The 24,843-nt window shown below is 42.0% G+C and overlaps 1 protein-coding gene across 1 annotated transcript in view; it reads left to right on the forward strand.

The window, feature by feature from the left end:
* LOC140458260 (metabotropic glutamate receptor 8) overlaps positions 1-24,843 on the forward strand; it is a 416,712-nt gene that overhangs the window by 146,582 nt on the left and 245,287 nt on the right. Inside the window, exon 2 of the mRNA XM_072552654.1 lies at positions 15,733-15,949. Within this exon, the coding sequence (XP_072408755.1) occupies positions 15,733-15,949 (217 nt within the window). The remainder of the gene's footprint in view (positions 1-15,732; positions 15,950-24,843) is intronic.

Here is a 24,843-nt window from a genome sequence, read left to right on the forward strand (position 1 = left end):
TCCTGTGATTTATGGCTTAAACTAACCCTTTGAGATCAGGTCTGGTACCTTGTGAGGTAGGCCATTAATGTTCAAGTATTATCACTTTGGACAGTTCAGCAGTCAGACAAACTAGGCTATTGAACAGTGTGATAACATGCTCTCTTTTGTTATCCTTGATTCTGTAACTGTTGGGCAGCGCCTGCTACATTTTCTTCCAAGCATTATTTCCATGTGATATATGATAGTGGGTGGTGATGGTGCACAAGTAATGGTGGGAGTTGTCTTTTGTCAACTGAGCTCTACAAAAAGAAACAGTTGTATTTTCCCTGCAAAAGGCCAATATGTGATAACCATCTTCAGTGCTACAAACCCTTTTCAATGCATTTGTTGAATAATTGCACAAACTAAGTGCCAATTTTCTGCTCAGCAAGAGAACGTCTTATCCCACATGAGTTTCATTTTCAACTGTAGTGCAGGATTGCCACCTTGTTTTCCAGGGCCAAGGACATGATTACATTCCATTAACTGATTAATTTATGAAATATCCTTTTGTTCGAAAATTCAAAGGGACCACAAGTGCAACTGTTGTTGGTGAATTGTCACTGTATATTTTGTGTTCCTCAATAATGGTGTGCAGTACTCTAGTGCACTTTTCCAAGATACATGCAGGAAATTCTCTACAGCACTCACAGAATGCACTGTTTGTAAAATCCATGAGCATTAAATACCAAACAACTTGCCAAGATGTTGAATGACCATGCAACTGTTCAGGGCAACAGTTTCCCCTTAGCAGCAACTCTCAGGTGTGGAAGATAGATCCACGCTGTTCTTTGCTCCCACATTACCACCAACTAAGCACAGGTACATGGCACATCATTGGAGAGAATGGAGGAAATGATACAAGACCATGATCAATGAGCATACAGATAGTTATCCCAATTTGAACTGGCTTAAAATATAAGAGTACATGATTTTCATATGAATAAGACACTATATTGTTGTGTCCAGCCTGGGTCTATGATATTGTGATGAGCAATGATCAAAACGTTTGAAGCACATCAAAGAGTGAAGCTACACTGCCAATCTGTGCAAACGATATAAGGATTAGATCTGGTCATGTGTATATCCATGAAAGCAATATCTAAGCAAGTTGAGACAAGGCGTCATTTTGCCACCTTGTACATGTTATCAGAAAGGTGCGTTCATGTACATTTTAACCGAAAGATATACCACTGTTCATTTTATTAGAAAGTGTTCTCACTCCTTTAAGGTGTGGGGTGAGGTGGTGATATTGCTTAAGTTTCAGAACAGGTGTGCATGTGCCTTTAAGACAATTATTGAGTTTATGTCATGTGACATTCTGGCATATTGGTACCAGCTCACATTCAGTTACCCAGTGCAATGGAGACAGTGTAGTGCATTCAATCAATCAGTTATGGATATGTAATGTAAAGTAGCCTCCTTAAGCATAGAACCTAGACTTTGTATTGCAGAGATGCAATTAGTTGTTGCTGATAAACTTCAAGACACCTGTCTTAAAAAGACCTGATCTTTATGGTATATGTTACATGAACTAACATATAGGGCAACACACAGACTAATTCATAATGACAGTGGCATAAAGGGCAATGTCACCTTGGCTGTCAAGAAATCCTTTCCTGATGAAGGGCTCTGGCCGAGATGTCGATTCTCCTGTTCCTTGGATGGTGCCTGACCTGCTGTGCTTTTCCAGCAACACACTCTTGCCTCTGATCTCCAGCATCTGCAGTCCTCACTTTCCCGAGTTGATTTTAACCTCACTGTGAAGCCTGTTCCAAGGATGCCTACTTGAAGAAGTTCTCCTCCTCTCTTTACAAAGATTTCAGTGAGCCCCTCTCTCACTGTAATCTCCCCACCTCCCCCCCCCCCCCCCCCAAGTCCTCTCCTCTTCCCTGAAGCTCTTCAGCCACGTCCTCAAGCAGACTCACTACCGTAACCACATCTCCTTCCTCAGTACCTACCTATGGAACCACATGGACCCCAGACTACATTTAGACCAACCCAGTTTGGACCTGAACAGGATACCCAGTATACACTACAAATCCAAAACCTTCATCATCGATTCTCTTTCCCGATCCTCCACTCCATTGTATCAGCTGTAAGCTGCCATCTACTCTACCTGCAGTCAATCCTGCCCAGCTCAGAGCCACACTTTCCCAGACCTGCAGTGGACCTCTGTATTTCTAAATCCTCAGGAGGATACATGCTCTCAACAAATGATATTTACCTACTGCATCGGACGTCAAAGAACATAAGCTAGAGAAACTTCCATGTACTTCCCTCCATACATGGGCTTCCTCGAACCTTCCTTAACCTTCTCCTGGCCCAGACGCCATTAGCCACACACCGCCGGTCCTTCCACGACCACCGGGGCATTCGATGACATCACTTCCTCTCCCGCCGCCGCACAGACAGCAGCCCCTGCCGACCACACCACCTCCGAGATCAGTGTCCACACAACCACCTCTGCAACTGCAGAGAAGACTACCACCGCAGGAGACACTGACACTGCTGGATTCACGATCACAAAAGTGTTACCTGCCTTGAACATCACTTCCGCCCCTGTGGTTGCTGCTACAACAGTCACTTCCACCCCGCTGGTAGGGGCCATTGGTGATGCCACTTCTGCCGCCACTGACGTCAGCAGCTGAGTACCTACAATAACATTGCCCTTCCCACCGTGACATTACTTCCGCACCCGTTAACCCACCCGTCAGCACCACTTCTGCCCCCTTAGTAAGCATCACTTCCTTTGGGGACGTCACTACTGCTCCCATAACCATGCCCACTCAAGCCACTGAATGTGCCCCCACCTTGAACTCCAGCCCCACCCCAGGTCCTAGCCCCCACCCCACTTCCAACTCCAACCCCACTCTAGGTCCTAGCTCCCAGCCCTGCCGTGTGTTCATCATTCGCCCAGACGTCCCCCTCACTGAGGACAAACGTTTAGCCCTCAGTAAAGGCCTCACCTTTATCCCCCTACATTCCCAGATTAATGAGTTCGACACACGCTGCAACCTCAAATGTTTCTTCCACCACCTCCACCTCCATGCCTACTTTCCCAGCCAAGACATTTTCCCACCCACCGAGCACCCCTTCTCCTACCTCCAAAGCACCCCATCCACCTGGACATCCCATGCTGGCCTGCTACCTGCCCTTGACCTCTTAATTTCAAACCGCCACCATGACATCGACCGCCATTCCTGAGGAAGGGCTCTGGCCCGAAATGTCGATTCTCCTGCTCCCCAGATGCTGCCTGACCTGCTGTGCTTTTCCAGCAACACACTCTCAACACTGTCAAGAAATCCACCCTATATCAGGATTGTTTGATGTGTAGTGTAAGATTCCAGAGTTATTTCTTTACTTTGCGCTCCAATGTCAATGACAACTATGAATGTTGACAATCTGAGGACATAAAACAAAGCACTCCATAGCCATTGAGTTAATTACGAAACACATTCATCTTAAAACAGAGAACTGCTGACTAACCATGCCTTGACAGAAACTTTTCTTCACCTCACTTTGTCCTGTTCTTCCAACGCACTCTGTACCTTTACTCTGGCAACTACATTCTTTGACATGGCTGCCTGGAGATCCCAAACAGGATAATGGATCCTGCAGCACTTCTTTCATTCCCCCCACCATTTGGAAATAAGAAGTTGCTAGTAATGTTACTTTTTCTGCCAAGTGAAAATGAAACTGCCCTTTTAGGTTAGAGTTGCAGCTGCATAATGTTTCCTGTTCTGCCAACAATGAACTTCTGATCTATCTAATCACTAAGCTATGAAATGGACTTGGTTACTTCTGTGAGTTTGAGACAACGTGAGCGAATAATCTGTTTTCTACTATAATGGTTTGCCTTTTTCATCCCCTTATTAGAAAATTCATTCATGTATCATAAATGGTGCAAAATAGTTATTGTTTTTGCTGTGTACAAATTGTTCTTGGGACAAGTTTCTTTTAATGAAAACAAAATCCAAAATCCCAATTATTTACTGAAGGAACAAAGCCACAAGATTCTACAGTTTAAACTGAAGAATTTTTTTAAAAATGCAAACATTAAATAAAGCAAACAACAAATATTTGGTAAACTGTACAAAAAACCCAAAATCAACATAGGTTAAACCTGAACAAGCAAATTGTGGTTGAATATAAACCTTAACCTACATATTAAAGCCAAATACAACTAATAATTGGCTTGGCATACTAATCAGCTTTTAGGTTCTTAGTCTCAGCCACAAAGTCCTACAGAAATGTGTCTTTCTTATGAAAAAATTCATCTCCTCTTTTCTGAAATTTCAGCCTTATCTCCAGACAACAGTATCTCACATTAAAACCAAGTTCCATGGTTTTACTGTGAGATACTGTTGTCGAGATAATGGGCATAGTGTTCACTACGAATGGCATAAAGCAGCAGCACTTCCTTAACTTAGTCTGGATGGCAAATCCATCAATTGTATCTTCAAGTAGTATCAACTATATCTTTCTTTATACTCTATTTCTGGACTTCGCTCTGACTTCTTCAGACCACCTGTAATGCACTAGTAGACCCATCGTCATCTATTCAGTTCTGAAAACTTTGCCTCCTTGTATAGGGCTTCAACCATATATTTGTTTTCAGTCTCAATCTTAGAAACTAGAATGGTCAATTAATAAACTCAGTTTCCTTTCAGTTACAGTCTGTCCCAAGAAGTATAACATAAGCTGAAAAGTTCCACTGCAAAATATAAAGTAAGATTTCATACTTATCATGGTATTTAATTTACAAAGTACTTTATTATGATGAAGAGCTTTGAGCTTTTGAAAGGTCTGTGTAAATGAAAATTGTTTCTATCTTTTTATGTTCCTTGTTTCCTTCCAGTTGCAAGGATTATATTGAAATGCGGCACTTCAGGCAGTCAGGTTTACACGATTTGGCCAATCTGTCAAAACATGTAAATGAAGCAAAGATGCCAAATAACAATAGAATGCCCTAAAGTAGGGAACTAAGGTGTAGGTGACAAACTGAACATTGATTGCCTACTCAGCAGAAATATAAAATGATGGTGTCCTGCATCGATAAGCAAGAACTGGACTTTCAGGATACCTATCATTTTATAATTGGATTTAAATTGACCTAATTGCTCATGTTTCAAACTGTTTCCCAAAAGAGGTTCTCATTAAGGACAGTTGGAACATGAATCTCATATGTGGAGTTGATTGGACCTCGAGCATTTAAAAAGCTTTCTATTTGGTAAAACTTCTGCTTGCCCTTCTGCTTTTGCTGTACTTTCTGTGGGAGGGAGATATAATAACCTTTCCTGCTGTTAAGAATAGAAGGAACAGAGCAATGAACCACATGACCCAGACATCTGGCTGATGTGAACAGTATCCTGTGCATTCATCCAAAATGTACCAGAGGCACACAGATGCTGCATTCTGTATCCTCCCCATGTGCAGGCAAAATGCGCTTCTTGCAAATATGAGCCTAAAAAATCCCTTTAGAACTCAACTTTGAGGTCCACCATTACAGATGCATTGGACCAAAAACGTCCAGAGCACCTATTGATTAATCTGGTTCTGGAAATCTATTTGCAGCACAATTAATCTTCTGATTTTTGTAATGGTCTGGCTGTTTGTCCCTTCTATATCAGCTGAAAGTCTGAAAATTTACCCTACAGCCTGAGAATTGAGATGGCGGGTGATGGGAAAGATGCCCTTTATTCATAAGAACTTAAAAACTTACTGCCTTGCAGGAAAATTTAGACGGAAGCATGTTTTACCTATCTATTTGAGACTTTAGCCATTATGTAGTCTTCAGATGTCATATATTCTTTTACATTGCACACGGGAAAGTGCTGCCCCAGAATGTGATAAGGTAAGCTGGAGAAGTAACAGTGACACTTATTGAAAATGTAGGATGGGGGTGGGAAGGTTCATTTGAAGATGACAAGAAGAAAGAAAATCTCATGAATAAACATCAAACTGTTTGGTGAATTTTAAAATATGTCTTCTGGTTTTGCAAATAGCATGCATCTCTCCTCAATGGTACAACTTGTAGCACTCCTTCCTGCAGGTTCATTTGAACATATCAAATAGGAACAGAAATATAGCATTTAGCCCCTTGAACCTGCTCCACCATTCAGTAAACCATGGCTGATCTATAATGGATTCAAATTCCACACTCCCATTTAAACCCGATAATCCTTGCCTATCAAGAATATTTCTACCTTTGCCTTAAAAATATTTAATGTCCTTACTTCAACTGCCTTCTGAGGCTAATTGTTCCTAATTTCTACAAAACTGATGAAATAAAATACTGTTATTTCAGTCCTACAAATGTCAACCCCTAATTTTAAAACTGTTTCCCTGGTTCTGGAGTCACTCGTAAGAGAAAATGTCATTTATACTTCCATCTTGTCAAGTCCATCTAAGATCTTGTACGTTTCAATCAAATCACCTCTCACTCTTCCAGTGGAAACAAGCCCACCTATCCAATCTTATCTTCATATGATATCTCTTTCATTCCAGGTATCAATCTATGAAACCTCCCTTGAACTACCTCCAACACATTTATATCATTTACAAAATAAGCAGACCAAAACAGCACACAGTATTTGAGATGTAGTCTAATGAACACCTTGTATAATTGAAGCATAGCATTCTTATTTTTATGTTCAGTTCCTCTTCTAAATAAAATCTATTAATCTTGATTACTTGCTGTAACTGTTTTTTGTGACTCATGCATTTGGATATATAGGACCTTGGAATTCCACAGTCATTCTCCATTTAAGTTATATACTGCTTTCATTCTTCTTGCTGAAGTAAGGAATTTAACCTTTCCCCAGATTATACTTCATCTGCCAGACTTGATTTCACACCTACCAAACTCTATTCTGTAAAATCCTCATATCTTCCTCACAACATAGAATCACATGACAGAATGATTGTTCACGTGGACATTCCAAGATCAAAATGGAACAGCACATAGAAAAGAACAATGGATTACATTATTTATTATAAACTGTATTTTATTGTTTTCACTACTTTTAGTGAACAGAAATGAAAAAGGCAGTTGGCAAATTTACACTTAATAGATATAATGTGTACTTTCCTTCGAAAATGAAGAACATAAAACAAATAAGCATTATTATCCATTTGGCCGATTGGTGATCATCAGGTACTGTTGCAAATCCCATTAAAAAGTGGGCAATTTGCCACATTGCTATTGCACTGCCAGAACAGACTGATCAGCTGCCATTGGCATTTGCACATCATTGTCCTCCTGGATTTTGATGATTTTCAATTACATCTCAGCCAAGACTATAATGAGATCTCTGTGCCTAACAATATTGTACAACATCCAGCAAATACTCAACGTTTCTATCTTCACTAGTGCAAATCTTCTCCTTCCCAATGGCGATTCAAAGTTCTGAATCATTGCTTTAGCACCCATTATGTGCCTTCAATGAATAGCCTGATTAACCTTTGTCCATCAGTTTTTGCTGTACTTAATTTTGACATGGAGTCATAAGAGGTCTATGCAGATATCAGCAGCCAGTAATATCACATTGTGCTGCCATTACCTTCAAGGAACCAACTCACAAACCATCCTTTTCTCAGTCTACCTTGAGCCTTGAGGCCTGGCCTGTGCAAATTAGAAGCGTTGGCAACAACTGAGCTCCAAACCAAGGGGAGTGTAACACCTGTTCAGTAGTGGCGAAAAATAGTGAAGGAAGCGCAGCCATGAACATGACTTTCATTGTTAAGTGAATCTTTTTGTGGCTATCCCACAGTCGCAGGTAATTCAACATAAGATTTAAAAACATCAGGGTATGTGCGAAATTCATGAAGATGTTCAACGAAAGGGGTAACCGCAGTTAATACGGACCCACAATTTAATGTTGCTGTTGCAGCAGAACTCCATTCAGACCACACATCTTTGTAACCCTCATGTTCTTGTCATAGTTGTGCTGACCTCCCTCTCTATGTATTTTGAAGTAGCTGGGAACAGCACTGAGGTAAAGGAGCACATTGAGATTTGGATTTGAAAGAGTGTAGGAGAAAGCGACCATGAAGATGGAGATTAGATTAGATTAGATTCCCTACAGTATCAAAACAGGCCCTTCGGCCCAACAACTCCACACCGACCCTCTGAAGAGAAACCCAACCAGACTCATTTTCCTACCTTATATTTACCCCTGACTAACACACCTAACATATGGGCAATTTAGCCTGGCCAATTCACCTGACCTGCACATCTTTGGATTGTGGGAGGAAACTGGAGCACCTGGAGGAAACTCATGCAGACACAGAAAGAATCATTTCAACCCCAGGGCACCAATGTAGACTTCACCAGTTTCCTCATTTCCCCTTCCCCCACCTTACCCCCATTCCAACCTTCCAGCTCAGCACTGTCCTCATGACCTGTCCTACCTACCAATCTCCCTTCCCACCTATCTGCTCCACCATCCCCTCTGACCTATCACCTCCATCCCCAGCCCCATTCACCCGTTGTACTCTTTCCTACCTTCCCCGCTCCCCACCCCCCCCCCCCACCCCCCCCACCCCCTCCGCACTTATCTCTCCACCCTGGAGCACCCTGCCTCCATTCCTGATGAAGAGCTTTTGCCCGAAACATCGATTTTCTTACTCCTCAGATGCTGCCTGACCTGCTGTGCTTTTCCAGCACCACTCTAATCTAAACTCTGTTTTCCAGCATCTGCAGTTCTTGTTTTTACCTAGAGGAGATGGTGGAGGCTGGTACAATGACAATAGTCAAAAGGCATCCAGAGCGATATATGAATAGGAAGGGTTTAGAGGGATATGGGACCAGTGCTGGTAGACAGGACTAGATTAGGTTAGGATATCTGGGCATCATGGACGAGTTGGACCGAAGGGTCTGTTTCCATGCTGTACACCTCTATGACTCTATGACCTGCCAAAAATGCTGCTTCCATTACACACAGGCAACTAAAATCCTCTTTCTTTGGAAGAGAAAGTGGATTGAGACTGATTGCTGCAGAGTAGACCAGCAGCCATCTCCTCACCAACTTTCTCAGTGAGATAAACGTGTCAAGGAAGGATGCAGGGGGAGGCAAGGAGAAGGCAAAAGAAGGCATAAGATGCTGTAACAATCAGCTGAACACTGTCCCATGAGGGTCCTCTGCAGCGAAGGAAAACTACTAAGGAAAAGGTTAACAAAAAGAACAGACAGATCCCCACAGAGGTGGAGAGGCAGATTATGTCTGAAATGGCCAATTGTGACTCTTTTTCATCTGATGAAGAGTAAAGAAGATGGCAGGAGTAGGAGACATAGCAAAATGCTGAAGAGCTAGAGGAGACAACCTTTAGCATCTCCAAAACACTGGAAGCAGCAAACAGTCCAGAACATCCCAACCCTGAAACATTGAGATGTCCAACACATGTCAGCTCTTGGAACCAGGTACAGGAATGTCCTTGAGGAGGAACAGAGTGGACAGTATCAACAGGGGACAGTTCAAACTTCACTGCTTGTACCTGCCATTACAGCTTGTGTGCCTGTATGCAGCAACACTGATTTCTCAGCTGAACAACAGTGAAACTTTGAAAACTCTCGATATGGAGTAATGTAACCAAGGACTGGGACTATTACATTTAGTTAGACTGGTAACAAAACAGTTTTAATAGACCTACAAATTCTCTCCACTACCATGCACAGCATTAAGTTTGTGAAGTGATGTGTTTCCAGTTCAGGATACCTTGCCAAAATCAGAGCTTTTTTTATTAGATTAGATTGCTTACAGTGTGGAAACAGGCCCTTCGGCCCAACAAGTCCACACCGACCCGCTGAAGCGCAACCCACCCAGACCCATTCCCCTACATTTACCCCTGCACCTAACACTATGGGCAATTTAGCATGGCACATTTTTGGAGGAAACCAGAGCACGCGGAGGAAACCCACGCAGACACGGGAAGAATGCGCAAACTCTACACAGAGAGTCGCCTGAGGTGGGAATTAAACCCGGGTCCTTGGCGCTGTGAGGAAGCAGTGCTAACCACTGTGCCACTGTGCCACCCCCTGCAGAAAACCAGGGGAGAGGGAGGAAACAAGTAATTGACAACCTGTTTCCCAGCTGAACATCATTTAGAAAATTCTGACCAGAGTTATTTCCAATGAAGTCAAGTCTGCTCTAGAGTTTGTAATGCACCTCACCAAAGCCTCTGTGGTATCTGCCAGGAAGATTTCTGGGAACTTTGCACTACTCATGGATACAATTGCTCCAGTGAAGGTGAGGGTGGTGTGTGTTTGTGGGAGGGATGGACACCTGTCTCATGGCCTGGGCTGGTGGATATGCTTCATTATATCTGAGACCTTTATGGTCCAAAATGTAGATTAGATTACTTACAGTGTGGAAACAGGCCCTTCGGTCCAACAAGTACACACCGACCCGCCGAAGCACAAACCACCCAGACGTATTCCCCTACATTTACCCCTTCACCTAACACTACAGGCAATTTAGCATGGTCAATTCACCTAACCTGCACATTTTTGGACTGTGGGAGGAAACCGGAGCACCCGGAGGAAACCCATGCAGACAGGGGGAGAATGTGCAAACTCCACACAGTCAGTCGCCTGAGGCGGGAAATGAACCCGGGTCTCTGGCGCTGTGAGACAGCAGTGCTAACTGCTGTGCCACCGTGCCGCACTTTTCTTTAAAAAAAAGTCAGGGAATATAGCTTATTTGTGGCAGCAACTGAGAATGTGGGATTAATTCCCTCTGTCATGAGTTAAAACCTGATCATTGGATGCCAAGTGCTTTTGGTTTTGCTGTACAGACTGCCAGTGTGACATATAGCCCACCTCTGTGCCATGATAGTTACCAGAGCCATCTTCTACTTTATTTAGAGATCAAAATGGGTTGTGCTCACTGAGGCATGATGCACAAATCTAGATAATGGGAGAGAAATTGTGCCTAATATCTGTTGCACCCTAATGGTATACTTTATGTGCAGTGATTAAGCTGTGCATGGACCTTTAGTAGACAAATACCAACTATCAATACATGCTGAGATTCATCCTGTTCCTGGTGTTCTGAGAGGTAGGTCTGACCACACTGTCACTGACATTCTGTTCAGTTGGATTGTGTTATACCATCTATCCCTTGTGGAAATGTTTGTGAGGAAAACACCTTTCACCTGTCAGGCAGTGTGAATGGTTTGCATGCAACATCCTGTTCAAAACTTGCTTGTCTTTCAATTCAAAGAATGGTCGACGACTGAGTGTGGCAGACTGTCACATTTCAAGGTCTAGGGCGACATGCTGGAGGACATGCTAAAGTTTGGGGCAGCCTCTGCAAAGGCCCAAAAGGGAAAGGGCACCTGTCTAAAGCTCTCCCACCACAGTACATTGGACAACAGGAAACTATGTAAAACCCTCCGGGCTCTATGCATAAGAGGGATGTTTGGAATGAAATGCAATTGTACACTGTAAATATAAATGGAGTGAGACCTCTGTACTGCATTGAAAGAAACTGCATTTTATATATTGTCAAATTGAACTGTTATGTATTATATTTTGAGGAAGAATTATGCATAAATTATATTTGAAAGGAAGCATTCTCCCAGAATTATGAAAAGAAAAGTCATCCTTTTTTTTAATCAGAGGATTGTATTGTTTGCCTCAGAATTTTAACAGCATGCTTACTTCCTGGAGATGTTGCATTGACATGTAAGGTGTGTTGCTAGGATCTTGAGCCAATTGTACATTGATGGAGCAATGAAATGTTTTGCTAAAGTGGGCCTGATCTGCAAAGCGCAATCAGTATTGGATTGCGACTCTGCTCCAACTTTTCCAGTGTCCTGAAGCAACTCTGGATTTATGGCTGGGTCTTCGGATTGTGGCTTCTTCTGAAGTCTCACAAAGACGTTCATTGTAGTGAAGCGGTGTTAGAGGGAGTACAAAACACACCCCTTTTTATGGTACAAGCTGCTGTAAGATACACATAAATGTCTTGAATGTGAATCTTAGTGAATGGCCGAATATTAGGGGATGTTTGGGGGTTGGTTAGCCCAGATGGCTGGTTTGGAATACAGCTTGATGCCAACAGCATGGGTTCAATTTCTGCATTAGCTGAGGTTACCATAAAGGATTCTCCTTCTCAGCCTCTTAACTCACCTGAGCAGGTTAAACCGCCATCAGTTATCTCTCTGTAATGAACTGGTAGGACCATCGCTACTTTTGATGAATGACTGATTGGGCAGAGCTGGTGTGGTTATGTATGTAAGTGGGTTGGGTGAGTAAGTATACAGGTTGGATGAGTGGGGTAGATGGGTATGCGGCAGGTAGATAGGGTGGCTGTGAGCTGACTGGGAGGCTGTTGGATCAGAGGCTAGTTCGGTTGAGTTAGCATGTAGCTGGGGTAGTCAGCTCAGATGTGTGGTAGCTGTATGGTGGGTTTTAGTAGGCTGGTCAGGTTGGCTCTGGAAGTTTGGACAGGATGGTTTAATTGTTGCGATGTTGGGAGAATGCAGCTGTATAGTTACCCAGAAGTTGGTCTGGGATCTTTCTATCCCCCCCAGGCATGGGGAAGTTGGTCATGTCTAATATCTCTGACTCTACCTTCAAACTGCAGACTTTTTCACAGGGTTTCAGGTAGCAGGGAAACTGGCCAGCGGTAGCTCAAACTTCCTGGGTAATTCCCAAGGAAGTCAGCATGTCGGGATTTCAGAGGCAGTATGGCATCATGCCCAGAAGTGTGTGGGTATACTGCAGACACCATCTGGAAGTCAACTGACAGCTGTAGCACAGGTTAATCTCGACTCTGCAGAGCCAAATCTCATGGCTCTGGTGTGACGAGCGTGAATATATTTTTAACATAATGTTCTGTTCATTTGTTATTATTTCCAGTTCTTCCCTACCTGCAGAAGTTACTGTTCCATGCCTTCACAAACACTGTAATCAGATGGCAGGAGGTAGAACAGCAGGTAAAGCTGCTTAATATCATTCCTTCACTCTGATTCCTGTGTCTCTTGTGTGATGGACTGGCTCACGATAGCATGAGGCTCCATCTGGCAGGTTGACTGAGATGATAAAATTCAGTTTGAGCAGTGACAGATACTCTCAAGTGGGAAAAGGTTTTGCGACCTTATCTCACTGACAGATAGGCATTCAGCCACACAATGCTAACTTCGGTGGTGGGGGAGGGGGGGAAAGAAACAGCGGCAGGAAGGTGCCACGCATTTTCGAACAGGTCGGTACGGTTTTGGCGAGGTTTGGAAAGTTAATAAAGCCAAGCATGAAAAATAGGAGACAGGGACCTAAAATTTGGCTTGCACTTTTTTTTTGTGTTGTATGAGGCATACATTTGGCAAACTGCCCATATGTTTAGATGGCGGAAGATAGCTTGTGAATTGGGCACTGCTGCCTCATGGACACAATTGTATTGGAAGTGGAGGGATTCCCATTGCCACACTCAACAGGGAGTAAGCAATATTCCTCAGACAGTACAGGCAGCTGCACTGAACAAAGCGAATGGAACACCAAAGTGGAGGGAATGCTCCAGAACCCAGGACAAGGGGCTGTTCATGGTGGAGGTGACAGGAAGAGAGAGCTGTATTGTTGTGAGGGAAGGCAGGATGGCCAAAGTGCCACCTCCAGCAGGGGGCGGCACCAGGCAGTCACGGAGGTCAACTCTTAGACTCTGGACCAGGAATGTCACACACAAAATGACTTTACAGGAGCTGTCAAGCATCTTCATGTGATGTTTCCTGACTGATGCTCCATCACCATGTTGCTGAATGTGGCACACCCACCATCACACAGGCTTCAGCTGCCCCTCATACTCAGTATTCATGCTAACATTCAGGTATACCCCACATTTTCTTACATATACCAATCTTGGCAGTGCCTCACTCACCTTTTTCTGACTCTACTTATCTCCATCTACTTAGAATTTCTACAGTGTGGAAATAGGCCTTTCGGCGCAACAAGTCCACGCCGCCCCTGTGAAGAATATCCCACCCAGACCCATTACCCTACACTTCCCCTGACTAATGCATCTAACCTATACATCCCTGGACACTGTGGATAAGACTGTGGAAGGAAACCAGAGCACCTGGAGGAAACCCAGTCAGATGTGGGGAAGAACGTGTAATTGCCACACACCTTCGCTCGAGGTTAGAATCAAACCCAGGTCCCTAGCACTGTGAGGTAACAGCTACCCCAGCTACATGCTAACTCAACCGAACTAGCCTCTGATCCAACAGCCTCCCAAGTCAGCTCACAACCACCCTATCTACCTGCCGCATACCCATCTACCCCACTTTCTGTGGTAGCAAATTCCATAATCTCAGCCCACCGATATTTTTCAATGTGGATGTATGCTTCTGTGAATGTGCTGAGTTGTGAATTCATATGTGTGTGTGTGTGTGTGTGTGTGTGTGTGTGTGTGTGTGTGTGTGTGTGTGTGTGTGTGTGTGTAGCTACCTCGGTGTGTATAAGGAAACGTATGTGTGCCTAGGGGTGTAGATGTGCAACCATGTGTCTGTGTAAGTCTGTGTAAGTGTGTGTGTGTATATCTATGCATGTCGGGCTCATGTATTTGCACATGTGGGAGCACATACATACTTCAATGTATCCACATTTGTGTGAATGATCACATGAACTTGTGTCTGAGTGTCCTTTGTATATGTATCCACATGCATTTGTGCGTGCATGTATGACCATCCTACTTGAATGGGATGTTCTCAAGTTTGGTCCTGATCTAAACAGAGTTAGTTGTTTTCATTTAAGCTTTATCTTTCTGTTGCTAGGAATGAGAAAGCAAAACCAGTTTTAGTTTCTGGTTGATCTGCTGGAAAGTTCACATTGAAGATTTAGTGAGGACAGAATTGGGCCCAGTTCTGGTGCTCCATGTCCTGTGTACATGTGTTGCCAACCACTGCCAACATGTGATTAGATAGATGCTGCTTCGACTACTGAGTCTATAGGGCCTGCTCAGTCAAAAGTGATAGAAGGAAACCATCAATTAATCTAACAAGGAAAGGCTCTTAAACAAGATTGGTGTTTTTTAATCAACCTGTTTAAGCATGCTATGACACATTTCAGAAGCAGCTGGAACATCTGGCCCAGAGGTAGGACACTACCACTGTGTCACAATCGAGCTTTCTTCAACAAAATGATAACAATCAGTAAGTTTGTAAGATAGACTGTGTCACCAATACTGTGGGGAGACCATGAATAGGATCTAAGATCTACTGTCTTTCCTCATCCAAGTCCTTATGACATCTTTGTGCTCATGATGCTGTGAGCAGTAGCCCTTTCAGAACCATTACTGTATATAACACCCCCAATAGAAAAAAAAAGCTGAATGTTTTGTGCCTGTACAAATGGCAATTTGGGTGAGGTACATCAATTAATGCACTTGTCGATGATTAACTGATTCAAACATAGATGGATCAGGGAGGTAATTGAAGAAAATGAAAAGTACTCTACAAAGAGTAAACTGGGAATGATTTTATAATGCCTTCATTTTATTAGTTGTTCTGTAAACTGATATGAGTTGAGTTGAATGCTCATATTCTATGTCAGTTTGCCAGCAGTAGCAACGGAAATAGCATTGCCTTACAGAGAGAAATCATGAATACCTCAGGACTTTCGGATATGAGCTTAGTTATTAATTATGAATCTGAACAAAGTAATATTTAATAATGTTTTCTCATTTTGAATGGTATATTCATTTCTTGGCACAGATCCCTCAGATTAGCTATGCTTCAACTGCTCCAGAGCTGAGTGACAACAGCAGATATGACTTCTTTTCCCGAGTGGTCCCACCTGATTCATACCAAGTTCAAGCAATGGTGGATATTGTTACAGCCCTTGGATGGAATTACGTCTCAACTTTAGCATCTGAGGGCAACTATGGAGAAAGCGGTGTGGAAGCATTTGTGCAGATCTCAAGGGAGACTGGTAAGTGACGTCTTAGAGAGGTTTAGTTACAATAACCTTATGGAAGTTTGGATTCACTGACCACAATTAACTCAGCAAAAATAATTAAAATTGATTGAAGGTGCATGACCCAAATATTCGCTGTGTGCTTAATTTTGGGAGTGTAAACATAAGGGTGATTTGACAGATGTTTATAAAATGATAAAGGATTTATATAGTCCCATTACTTGAACTGTATCAGTTAGGATGAACCAGGGGATCAAGCTTGTTATGCGAAGGGCAGAACTTGGTTGAATGTTTAAAGGTTCTTCCATTTGTGAAGAATAGAAAACTTGCGGAGCATTTTGCCAGCTTGCATGGTGAACACTGACTAGTTATATTGTTTCAAGGGAGAACTGGGCTGTTTTTGATTGGGGTGAAACTCACCTCATTGGAAAGGCAAGAGTGATGAAACATTATCTAGGCCAGTGTGGTCTCCTGGGACTGACTGGAGACACAATCTCCAATTTCTTTTCCCTCTAATTGGCCTGGGTTTTATTTTTCTTTTGCATCCATCCCAGGTGATTACAAACTTTTGGATGGAGCATGAAGAACGGGTTGAGATGCATAAAACATCAAAACTGTGTATGACAGGCCAGAACCTTCTGTTTGCCATTTTCGTATGCTCTGCGTGTTAACAGTATCCGCATGCCATCTTTATGCTGAAGATTTAATTGATTGTAATGGGAAAGAGAAAATATTTTTAAGGTATTAAATACTATGACAACATTTACCTTGACTTAAAGGAACATAGGTCATAACTTCATGAAGATTTGCTGCTGATTGTTAAGGTTCATTGACTGAACGAATCAGTTATAGATTTTAGCCTTGTGAAAAAAATTAATCTTATCAAATACAATAAAGCATCAAGATGTGGTACAGTATGCTCAGTTCATTGCAATCCACAGCCAAAGGATGCAATTGTCCACATTCTGAGCAAGGGTCACTGAACCAGAAAAGCTAACTCTGATTTCTCTCCACAAGTGCTGCCCGACTTGCTGAGCTTTTCCATTAATTTCTGATTTTGTTTCAGTTCTCCACATTATTGGGTGCTGATTCTTTAGTAAATTTCAAAAGTTGAGGAGGTGTGAGAGGCAGGACAGAATTTCTATGCTACCTGTCTTGAGGGGATGAGTTCAAGAAGATCTAGTGTATTACTGATACAGGAAGAAGTAGCAATAAAACTATTGCCCAACTGATGGAGTTTGTGAAGGGCGAGGGCAGTGATGACTGTGATGGTTTGTGCTGAGGGAAGACAAGAAAAGTGAAGAATCTGTGGGCTATTGGTCTTGGTTAGCTCCAGAAGTCATGACCTCTGAGCTTGAGGAATTGAATTATGTGCAACATGTGGCATTACACCATTTCTGTGACAAAATCAAATCTAGTCGAATTCTGTTTAACTGGCAGTGCTAAAACTCAGTTTGCATCATCAAAGTGTATGGGAAATGCCCAAACCATCTCCTTTCAAGTTGCTGCAGTGCAAGAATAAAACTTAATCCAGAAATTTAAACATCATTCATTTCTCTGTTGAATTGATAATATCTCAGTTTTTTCCACCAACATATGAACAAAATACTGAAATAATAAAAAATTTTAAACAGAATCTTAATTATTTGGAACTTTAGATAGATATCGAAATCAAATAATAATGAGCATCACATCTAAATATGTTATTTTGCTTGTAGCTAGCAACCTAATGGATGTACTAATATTCAGACTCAATAAAAATAAATCTCTCAATAGAGGTATGTGGAACACTACACAAGAAAATGAATTCAAATTTGTTTTCAGTTATAACAGGGTGAGACAATGCAATTCCAGGATTGTGGTAGGCAAATTTATATCATAGGCTGATCAAGAAAATAGGAACATTGATGAATGACTGGATGAAAAAGAGACCAAAGTCATGAAAGACTGTCAGTCAAATCCACTACAAACCCACCGACTCACATGCTTACTACAACACCACTTCCTCACATCCTGCTTTCCTGCAAGCATTCCATCCATTCTGCCAGTTTCTCCATCCCCATCACATCTGTTCCTATGATGCTGCCTTCCATTGGAGTTCCACAGGTCATCCCTTTTCTTCATCTGAGGCTTTCTCCACAACCATGCTAGAAACAGCCCTTGACATGGTCTCCACATTGACCATGGTTCTCCACATTAAAAGGATCATCCCGCACCATTTCTGCCACATTCAGCAGAATGCCACCACCAACCACCAAGTTCTCCTTCCCTTCCACTGTCAGCATTTTGCAGGGATCATTCCATCCACGACACCCTGGGCCATTCCACCATCACTTTTAACACTTCCTCACTCGCCCATGCCATCTTCCCATGAAATCGCAGAAGCTGTGACATTGGATACTCACTTCCTCCCTCCTCACTGTTCAAATACACCTTCCAGGAGAAGCAATTTTTGACCTGCAATTCTTTCAATCTAGTCTACTGTGTTTTGCTGCTCACAATGCAGTATCCTCTACATTGCCAAGATTAAATGCAGACTGGGTAACCACTTTGCAGAACACCTCCATCAGAATAATCCTGATCTTCCCGCTTCTTGTCATTTCAATCTTGCTCCCAAGCTAAGATTTTGATCCTGGTCCTGCCGCAATATCCTGAAGATACAACATCTCAGTTTCTACTGAGGCATTTTACAGCTTCCAGGAATCAATATTGAAGTCTAAAATTTCACAGTGTGATCTCTGTCCTTAATTTTTTTAAAAATCCCTGAATTGCCCCGTCTATGACTTATTTGTAACTTGTTGACTTTGTTCTCGATAGAGCGCACCCATTTCCTCCTTTTTGCATCTTTCATTTTACACCTCTATTCCCTTAGTTACCATCATTGACAACTGCTTTTGTCTTTCACTGTGGACACTGTCGCAGTCTGTTCTACTCCCCTCTCCTCCTCCTCCTCCTCCTCTCTATTGCAGGAAAGAGCACAATTTTCCAGCACCTTTCCGTTCTGAAGAAGGATCACTGGACTCGAAACGTTAACTCTGCTTTCTCTCCAATGATGCTCGCAGACCTGCTGAGTTTCTCCAGCAATTTCTGTTCTTGTCTGAGAGGAAACCATAGTAACACAGAACTGTATGAACCAATGCCCCAAAGTCAGCATTTTTTTCAAGCACCTTATTCTTACATTAACTCTGAATTACTCATGTAGTAAAATATTAGTTTTTTTTTACAGAAAGTATCTAATTTGCATTTGGCTGAATCAACAGCTATTTTTCTAATCTCCTGAAGGACCCTCTTCTATAGATTGACAACAAGCTTAAATTTTAAAACCCAACAGGAATAGTTGACTAGGGAACATGATTCAGGCCAATGGATTCAGACCATATTTGGAAGGCAGTTGTAGCTTATCCTGAAAGAGAGGATCAAATAGACAGAAGGGCTTTGCAATCTATTTTCATTGAGCGATGTTCTGACAAGTGTACAGGTTAAGCTGTAAATAGCTTGTTGAAGCCTGTCAAAAATCAATTATTCCTTTAAAAGAAATGAGATGTAAATTCTTGTCTATTGGTCTTGTCTGGTCCAATGTTTATCAAGTGCTGTTAAGATTCACCACTGGAAGGGAAAATTCATTTACTCTGTTGCTGCAACATATTCAGATATTGCTTCATGTTCTTGGTCCACTTGGCTGCAGTTTTTTTTGAGTATTCCCGATAAATTACTTTAAAAGGATGTAAATAAATTCTAGCTTCATCTTGTCTGCTTTCTGAAGCATAGTTGCTCTATTCATAATTCCTTCACGTTGGACATCAATCAACTGAAGAAAGGAGGCGTGCTTTTTTTCGTGGATCGTTATATGAATTCAGTAAGTAATCCAGTGAAATAGATTTATTCTGATTGGAACTCCATGAAGAATGCAATACACAATTTTACATATGGAGAGAACATCAGCTATAATTCAGTGTATCATTATCTTTTAAAGTAAACAGTTCTGCTTGTACATTGCAAAATATCAGCATAGCCTTTGAAAGGAAACATATTTTTCTCTGTTTAGACAATTGTATGTCCTTCAATTTAAAAGAGACCAATTTAAGAGAGACATCAGTGAACTGGAGCACCATTACTTTAAATTACTTAAACCCATTGTTGAACTTGCTCCTATTATGCTGCGCTTTTCCAGCAACATATTTTTCAGCCCTATCCTTTCAACTCCAAACTCTTAGAAATAGCATCTTCCTATTTGCTCTTTAAATACTAGAGTTGAGATAATGTTATGCAGGTTGTCAATGTACCCATTACTAATGATTGAATGCTAACCTGGGAGTGAATTAGAAATAAGATATTTATGTTAAACGGTCATTGATAGGTGTGCTGAATACACTTCTGGGTTTCCATTTGATATTGTACCCACCCACTACTCACAGTGTGTCACTTTGTTAATATTGGGACTAATGTGTCCTTAATTTGCTTATGTTCTCATTTCCCAGCTTGTTTTATTCTGAATTTAGTCAAAGTAAAAGAAATAAGTGGGACTAAGTGGAACTAAATGGATAGTTCATGCACAGTCATGATTAACTGAGTGACCTCCATCTCTGCCATGCGATTGTAATTTGGACCCAAACATGAGTTAATATTTTGCCTGGTATGTACTGTGAGTTTGTTGCTATGATGGAGTTGTGAAACAACAGCAAGTAATTTCTGTATTTCAAATTCTCTGGGTGATTGACAGCTTTACTTAAATTGTAAACAATACTCTATAGATGTTCCTTGGTCTCTACAGAGATAGTTCTGATTGGCAGCACTCCCCTTGTTTAAATGGGAAAGTACATTGACATTTTTCCACCAGACACTCTGTTGTTCCATTCTGCTTGTCATTAAATAGTCATACTGTTTCCTTGCATACAGGGCACTTTTCTGAATCTGGATTTCTGGTGTGAAGCTTCCCCCATCTGGACCACATTCTGGGAATTCATGGATGTAATAACCACAAAATTCCAAAATCGATGGAAAAGCATAGGGACTGCACCAGAATAGTTGTAATCTGCGATAAAGTGAACACTTGAAGAGTTTGTAGGGTTGTTCTAACCTTAGCTGTATTATACATGTTGGTCGGGGTTTGACGTTGTTAGAACAATGAGTAAAGTTATACAATAGTATTCACACTCCAGGAAAAACAAAGTAACATTCTGTAATCAGTAAAATCTGCAGTGCTAATTTTCTGATTTTGTTAATTTTCACTTTGAACAAAAGTGGCTTCTACTTTACAGCCCATGTCAGATGTTGTGGTAAATAGGATTTGAAACCTCAGATTTCTGTTCAGCGTGCATTTCCTGTCATGCTAGTCATAGAGCTTTTCGTACAAAATGCAAATAGGTTATTTCAAGACACTGAACGAGCCCATACATTCAACACCATTACAATTCACGGTCCTCAGTTTATTTTATTTTTTGCCACTCTGTAATGCAGACTAATCTTTGCTATTGATGTCATTGTTTGTACAGTCTCCATTTTATTCTTTCATTTGGCTGTTGTAATTCTAGTTTTTCTATGAAATTTGGCAACATCGAAAACAAATTCCTTTTTTGTGAATGCAAGCTTGTGCAAGAAGCTTACTGTCTGTGCAGATACTTCCCAAAGGTAGACATTGGTGCAGGAGTGTTTGTAAAAGAAAACATTGGATGGATAGAATGTTGTTCATTGGTCCTGATCAAGTATACTTAATTAGAAATTTAATTTTTGTGGATGAGATGAATCCATGAAAGAAGACAATAACCAGTATTAGTAACAATTCAGTCTGTCATGAAATTGCTGTATTGTTGAGTAAGATGATTTTGCACTCAAACCATTTTAAAAATCACTTTGAAAAGAACTTTGTTAACCTAAAAGAATTACTTAGAAGTGACATTGGCCCATGAGGTATTGGCAGAGTACTCCCTCTAGTACTGCAGGAATGACTGACCCTCATTCCTGATGAAGGGTTTTTGCCCTTCATCGATTCTCCTGGTCCTCGGATGCAGCTGATCTGCTGTGCTTTTCCAGCACCACACTCTTGACCCTGTAACCTTATAGTCTCTGTATGGCTTAAAGGGAATGTATTTTCTCATCAACCAGTCCAGAGATGTTAATACACACCTCTGGACTAGTAGGGTTTGAACCCATGTTCCCGGAACATAAACCTGGAGTTCTAGATTATTGGGCCAATGACCATATTGTATGCACATTGCCTGCTCCATCAAAGTCTTATATATATCCTAATTCAACCTGTTCAGAAATGTTATTGCACAGCTCTAGAGCAGTTAGGACTTGAAACCAGGCCTCCTGACTCAGAGGTAGGGACACTACCACTGTGCCAGAAGAGCCCTTTAGGCTCAAACAGAAGGTGTTTTCCTAATCTCCTGTTCAGAGATGTTGGGACATACCTCTAGAGCATGTGGGACTTGAACCCAGGACATCTAGCTCAGAGGTAGGGACACTACCACTGCCCCATCCCTGGGCTGAAGCAAAGCTGTTTCTTTTCCCATCACCAAATATCCCATGGTATTTTCTTACTATCTATCAATAACTACCGGTAAAACGCCCATGTTTTCCAATTGATCAACTTGCACGCAAAGCCCATTGCTGGCACCCTTGGGTGGGAGAGAGGTACGGGAAAGGGGATATGGGCTAAAACAACATGAAGTTGGAAGGGGAGGCTCAAGTGGAACAGCTCAACCTGTTTAGGGCAGGTGATGCTCATTGGACTTTTTTTTTTCTTCTTCTCGCCTAACTGCGGTAGTGCTCATATTTTCCCCAGCACCCTTGTTATATGTGTGTAGGTGTGAGATGCAGTGATAGACAACAAGTGTACAAATCTTTATTCAGTTTCCACCACCAGGAAGAAAGGAAACACCCAAGTGGCCAGTGGCAAGCAATGCCTTTCTCAAAGCTCAACGCTGTGTGCCATTGGACTTTGTATTGGGGGCAGTGCTTGTAATTTATTAATTGCTTTTTAGTTAAGCGGTGATGAGGTGGTCAGTCATCAAAACAAACCTGTGTTTTTCATGCCGTGGCATTCCATTTCACTGCTTGTGTGGGGATGGTGCCCAGTAAAGGAATCTCAGTGGAGGAATCCACCCACTTTCCATTGGAGACTAGGCTTAGAGGATACACAGCAGTCTTGTGCAAGCCACCTATTAAGACTATTCATGGACACCCAACCTCACTATTAATTAAATGGTGTGGGGTCCATGGAGCAGGAGTACGTTTGTTGTGGGTGATTGCACACTTGTTTAATCTTTCAGAAAATCTTTTTGTCATTCTTTTGGTTGCACTTCAGTCCCATGCTCCTGATCCTTAGACACCCAGTGTTGAGGGGGCAAGTCAGAGATGTCCTTGTGGGCCTGCTCATGGGCCTACCTAAGGTGACCATCAGCAGGTCTAGGCAGCTGGCCCACTTGGGGGCTGTAATTCCTGACTGCCTGCCTCTCTTTAATGGCTATGTTCGTGCCCAGGTGTCCTCAGATAGGAAGCATGCAGTGACCACCAGTAATGAGAGCAATGAGCACCACATTTGCTTGTGTGTATTATCTCACCCTGCAATCCCATTTTGATTTATTTCCCTCTCTTGTTTTTTTTTGTCATTGTCAGATTCCCCAGGGTGGAGCAACTCCTAATTATTTGTATACCTAGTTAATTGAACGATTTGGTTGTGGGTTTTGTGAAATAGAAAAAAATATTCACTGGATTCTTACTCACAACCCAACTGTTATTACTCCAGTACTGTGGATTCAGTAGACCATGTACATATTGGTTGTATAAAGTTCCAAGCCCTTTTTAGTTATTTAAATAATTTGCATTGTTCTTTTTGTTGCATTTCAGGGCAATGTTCATAGGTGTAGGGAATGCTGGATGACTAGAGAAATTGAGGTTTTGGTCAAGAATAGGAAGGAGGCCATATGTCAGCCCACGTGGGCAGCAGAGATTGAGTGAATCCAAAAAAATGTATAAAGACAGTAGGAGTAAACATAAGAGGAAAATCAGGAGAGCAAAAAGGGGACAGGAGATAGCTTTGACAAATAGGGTTAAGGGGACTCCAAAAGGATTCTACAAATGCATTAAAGACAAAAGAGTAACTTGAGAGAGAATAGGGCCCCGTAACGATCAGCAAGGCAGCTTATGTGTGGAACCACAGGAGATGGGTGAGGTACTAAATGAGTATTCTGCATCAGTAATTACAATGGAGAAGGACATGGAAGATAGGCAACTTGGGGAAATAAAGACCGACATCTTGAAAAATGTCCATATCACAGAGGAGAAAGTGCTGGACATCTTAGAATGTATAAAGTAGATAAATCCCCAGCAACTGATCAGGTGTACTCTGGAACTCTGTGGGAAACTAGGGAAGTGATTGCTAGGCCTCTTACTGAGATATTTGTATTACTGGCAGCCACAGGTGAGGTGCTGGAAGACAAGAGGTTGGTTAACGTGGTGCTACTATTTAAGAAACGTGGTAAAGAAAAGCCAAGGAACTATAGACAAGTGAGCCTGACATCAGTGGTGGGCAAGTTTTGGGAGGGAATTGTGAGGGATAGGATTTACATGTATTTGGAAAGGCAAAGACTGATTGGGGATAGTCAATGTGGCTTTGTGTGTGCGAAATTATGTGTGGGAAAGTTTGTGCATATGTTCACTAACTTCATTGAGTTTTTGAAGAAGTACCAAAGAGGATTGATGAGGGCAGAACAGTAGATGTGATCTGTATGGACTTCAGTATGGCAATCGACAAGGTTTCTCATGGGAGATTGGTTAGCAAGGTTAGAACACATGGAGAACTAGCCATTTGGATACAGAACTAACTTGAAGGTAGACGACACGGGGTGGTGGTGGAAGGTTGCTTTTCAAACTGGAAGCCTGTGACCACTGGTGCACCACAAGGATTG

This window comes from Chiloscyllium punctatum, chromosome 32 (assembly GCF_047496795.1).
Source record: "Chiloscyllium punctatum isolate Juve2018m chromosome 32, sChiPun1.3, whole genome shotgun sequence".
NCBI classification, from domain to species: Eukaryota; Metazoa; Chordata; class Chondrichthyes; order Orectolobiformes; family Hemiscylliidae; genus Chiloscyllium; species Chiloscyllium punctatum.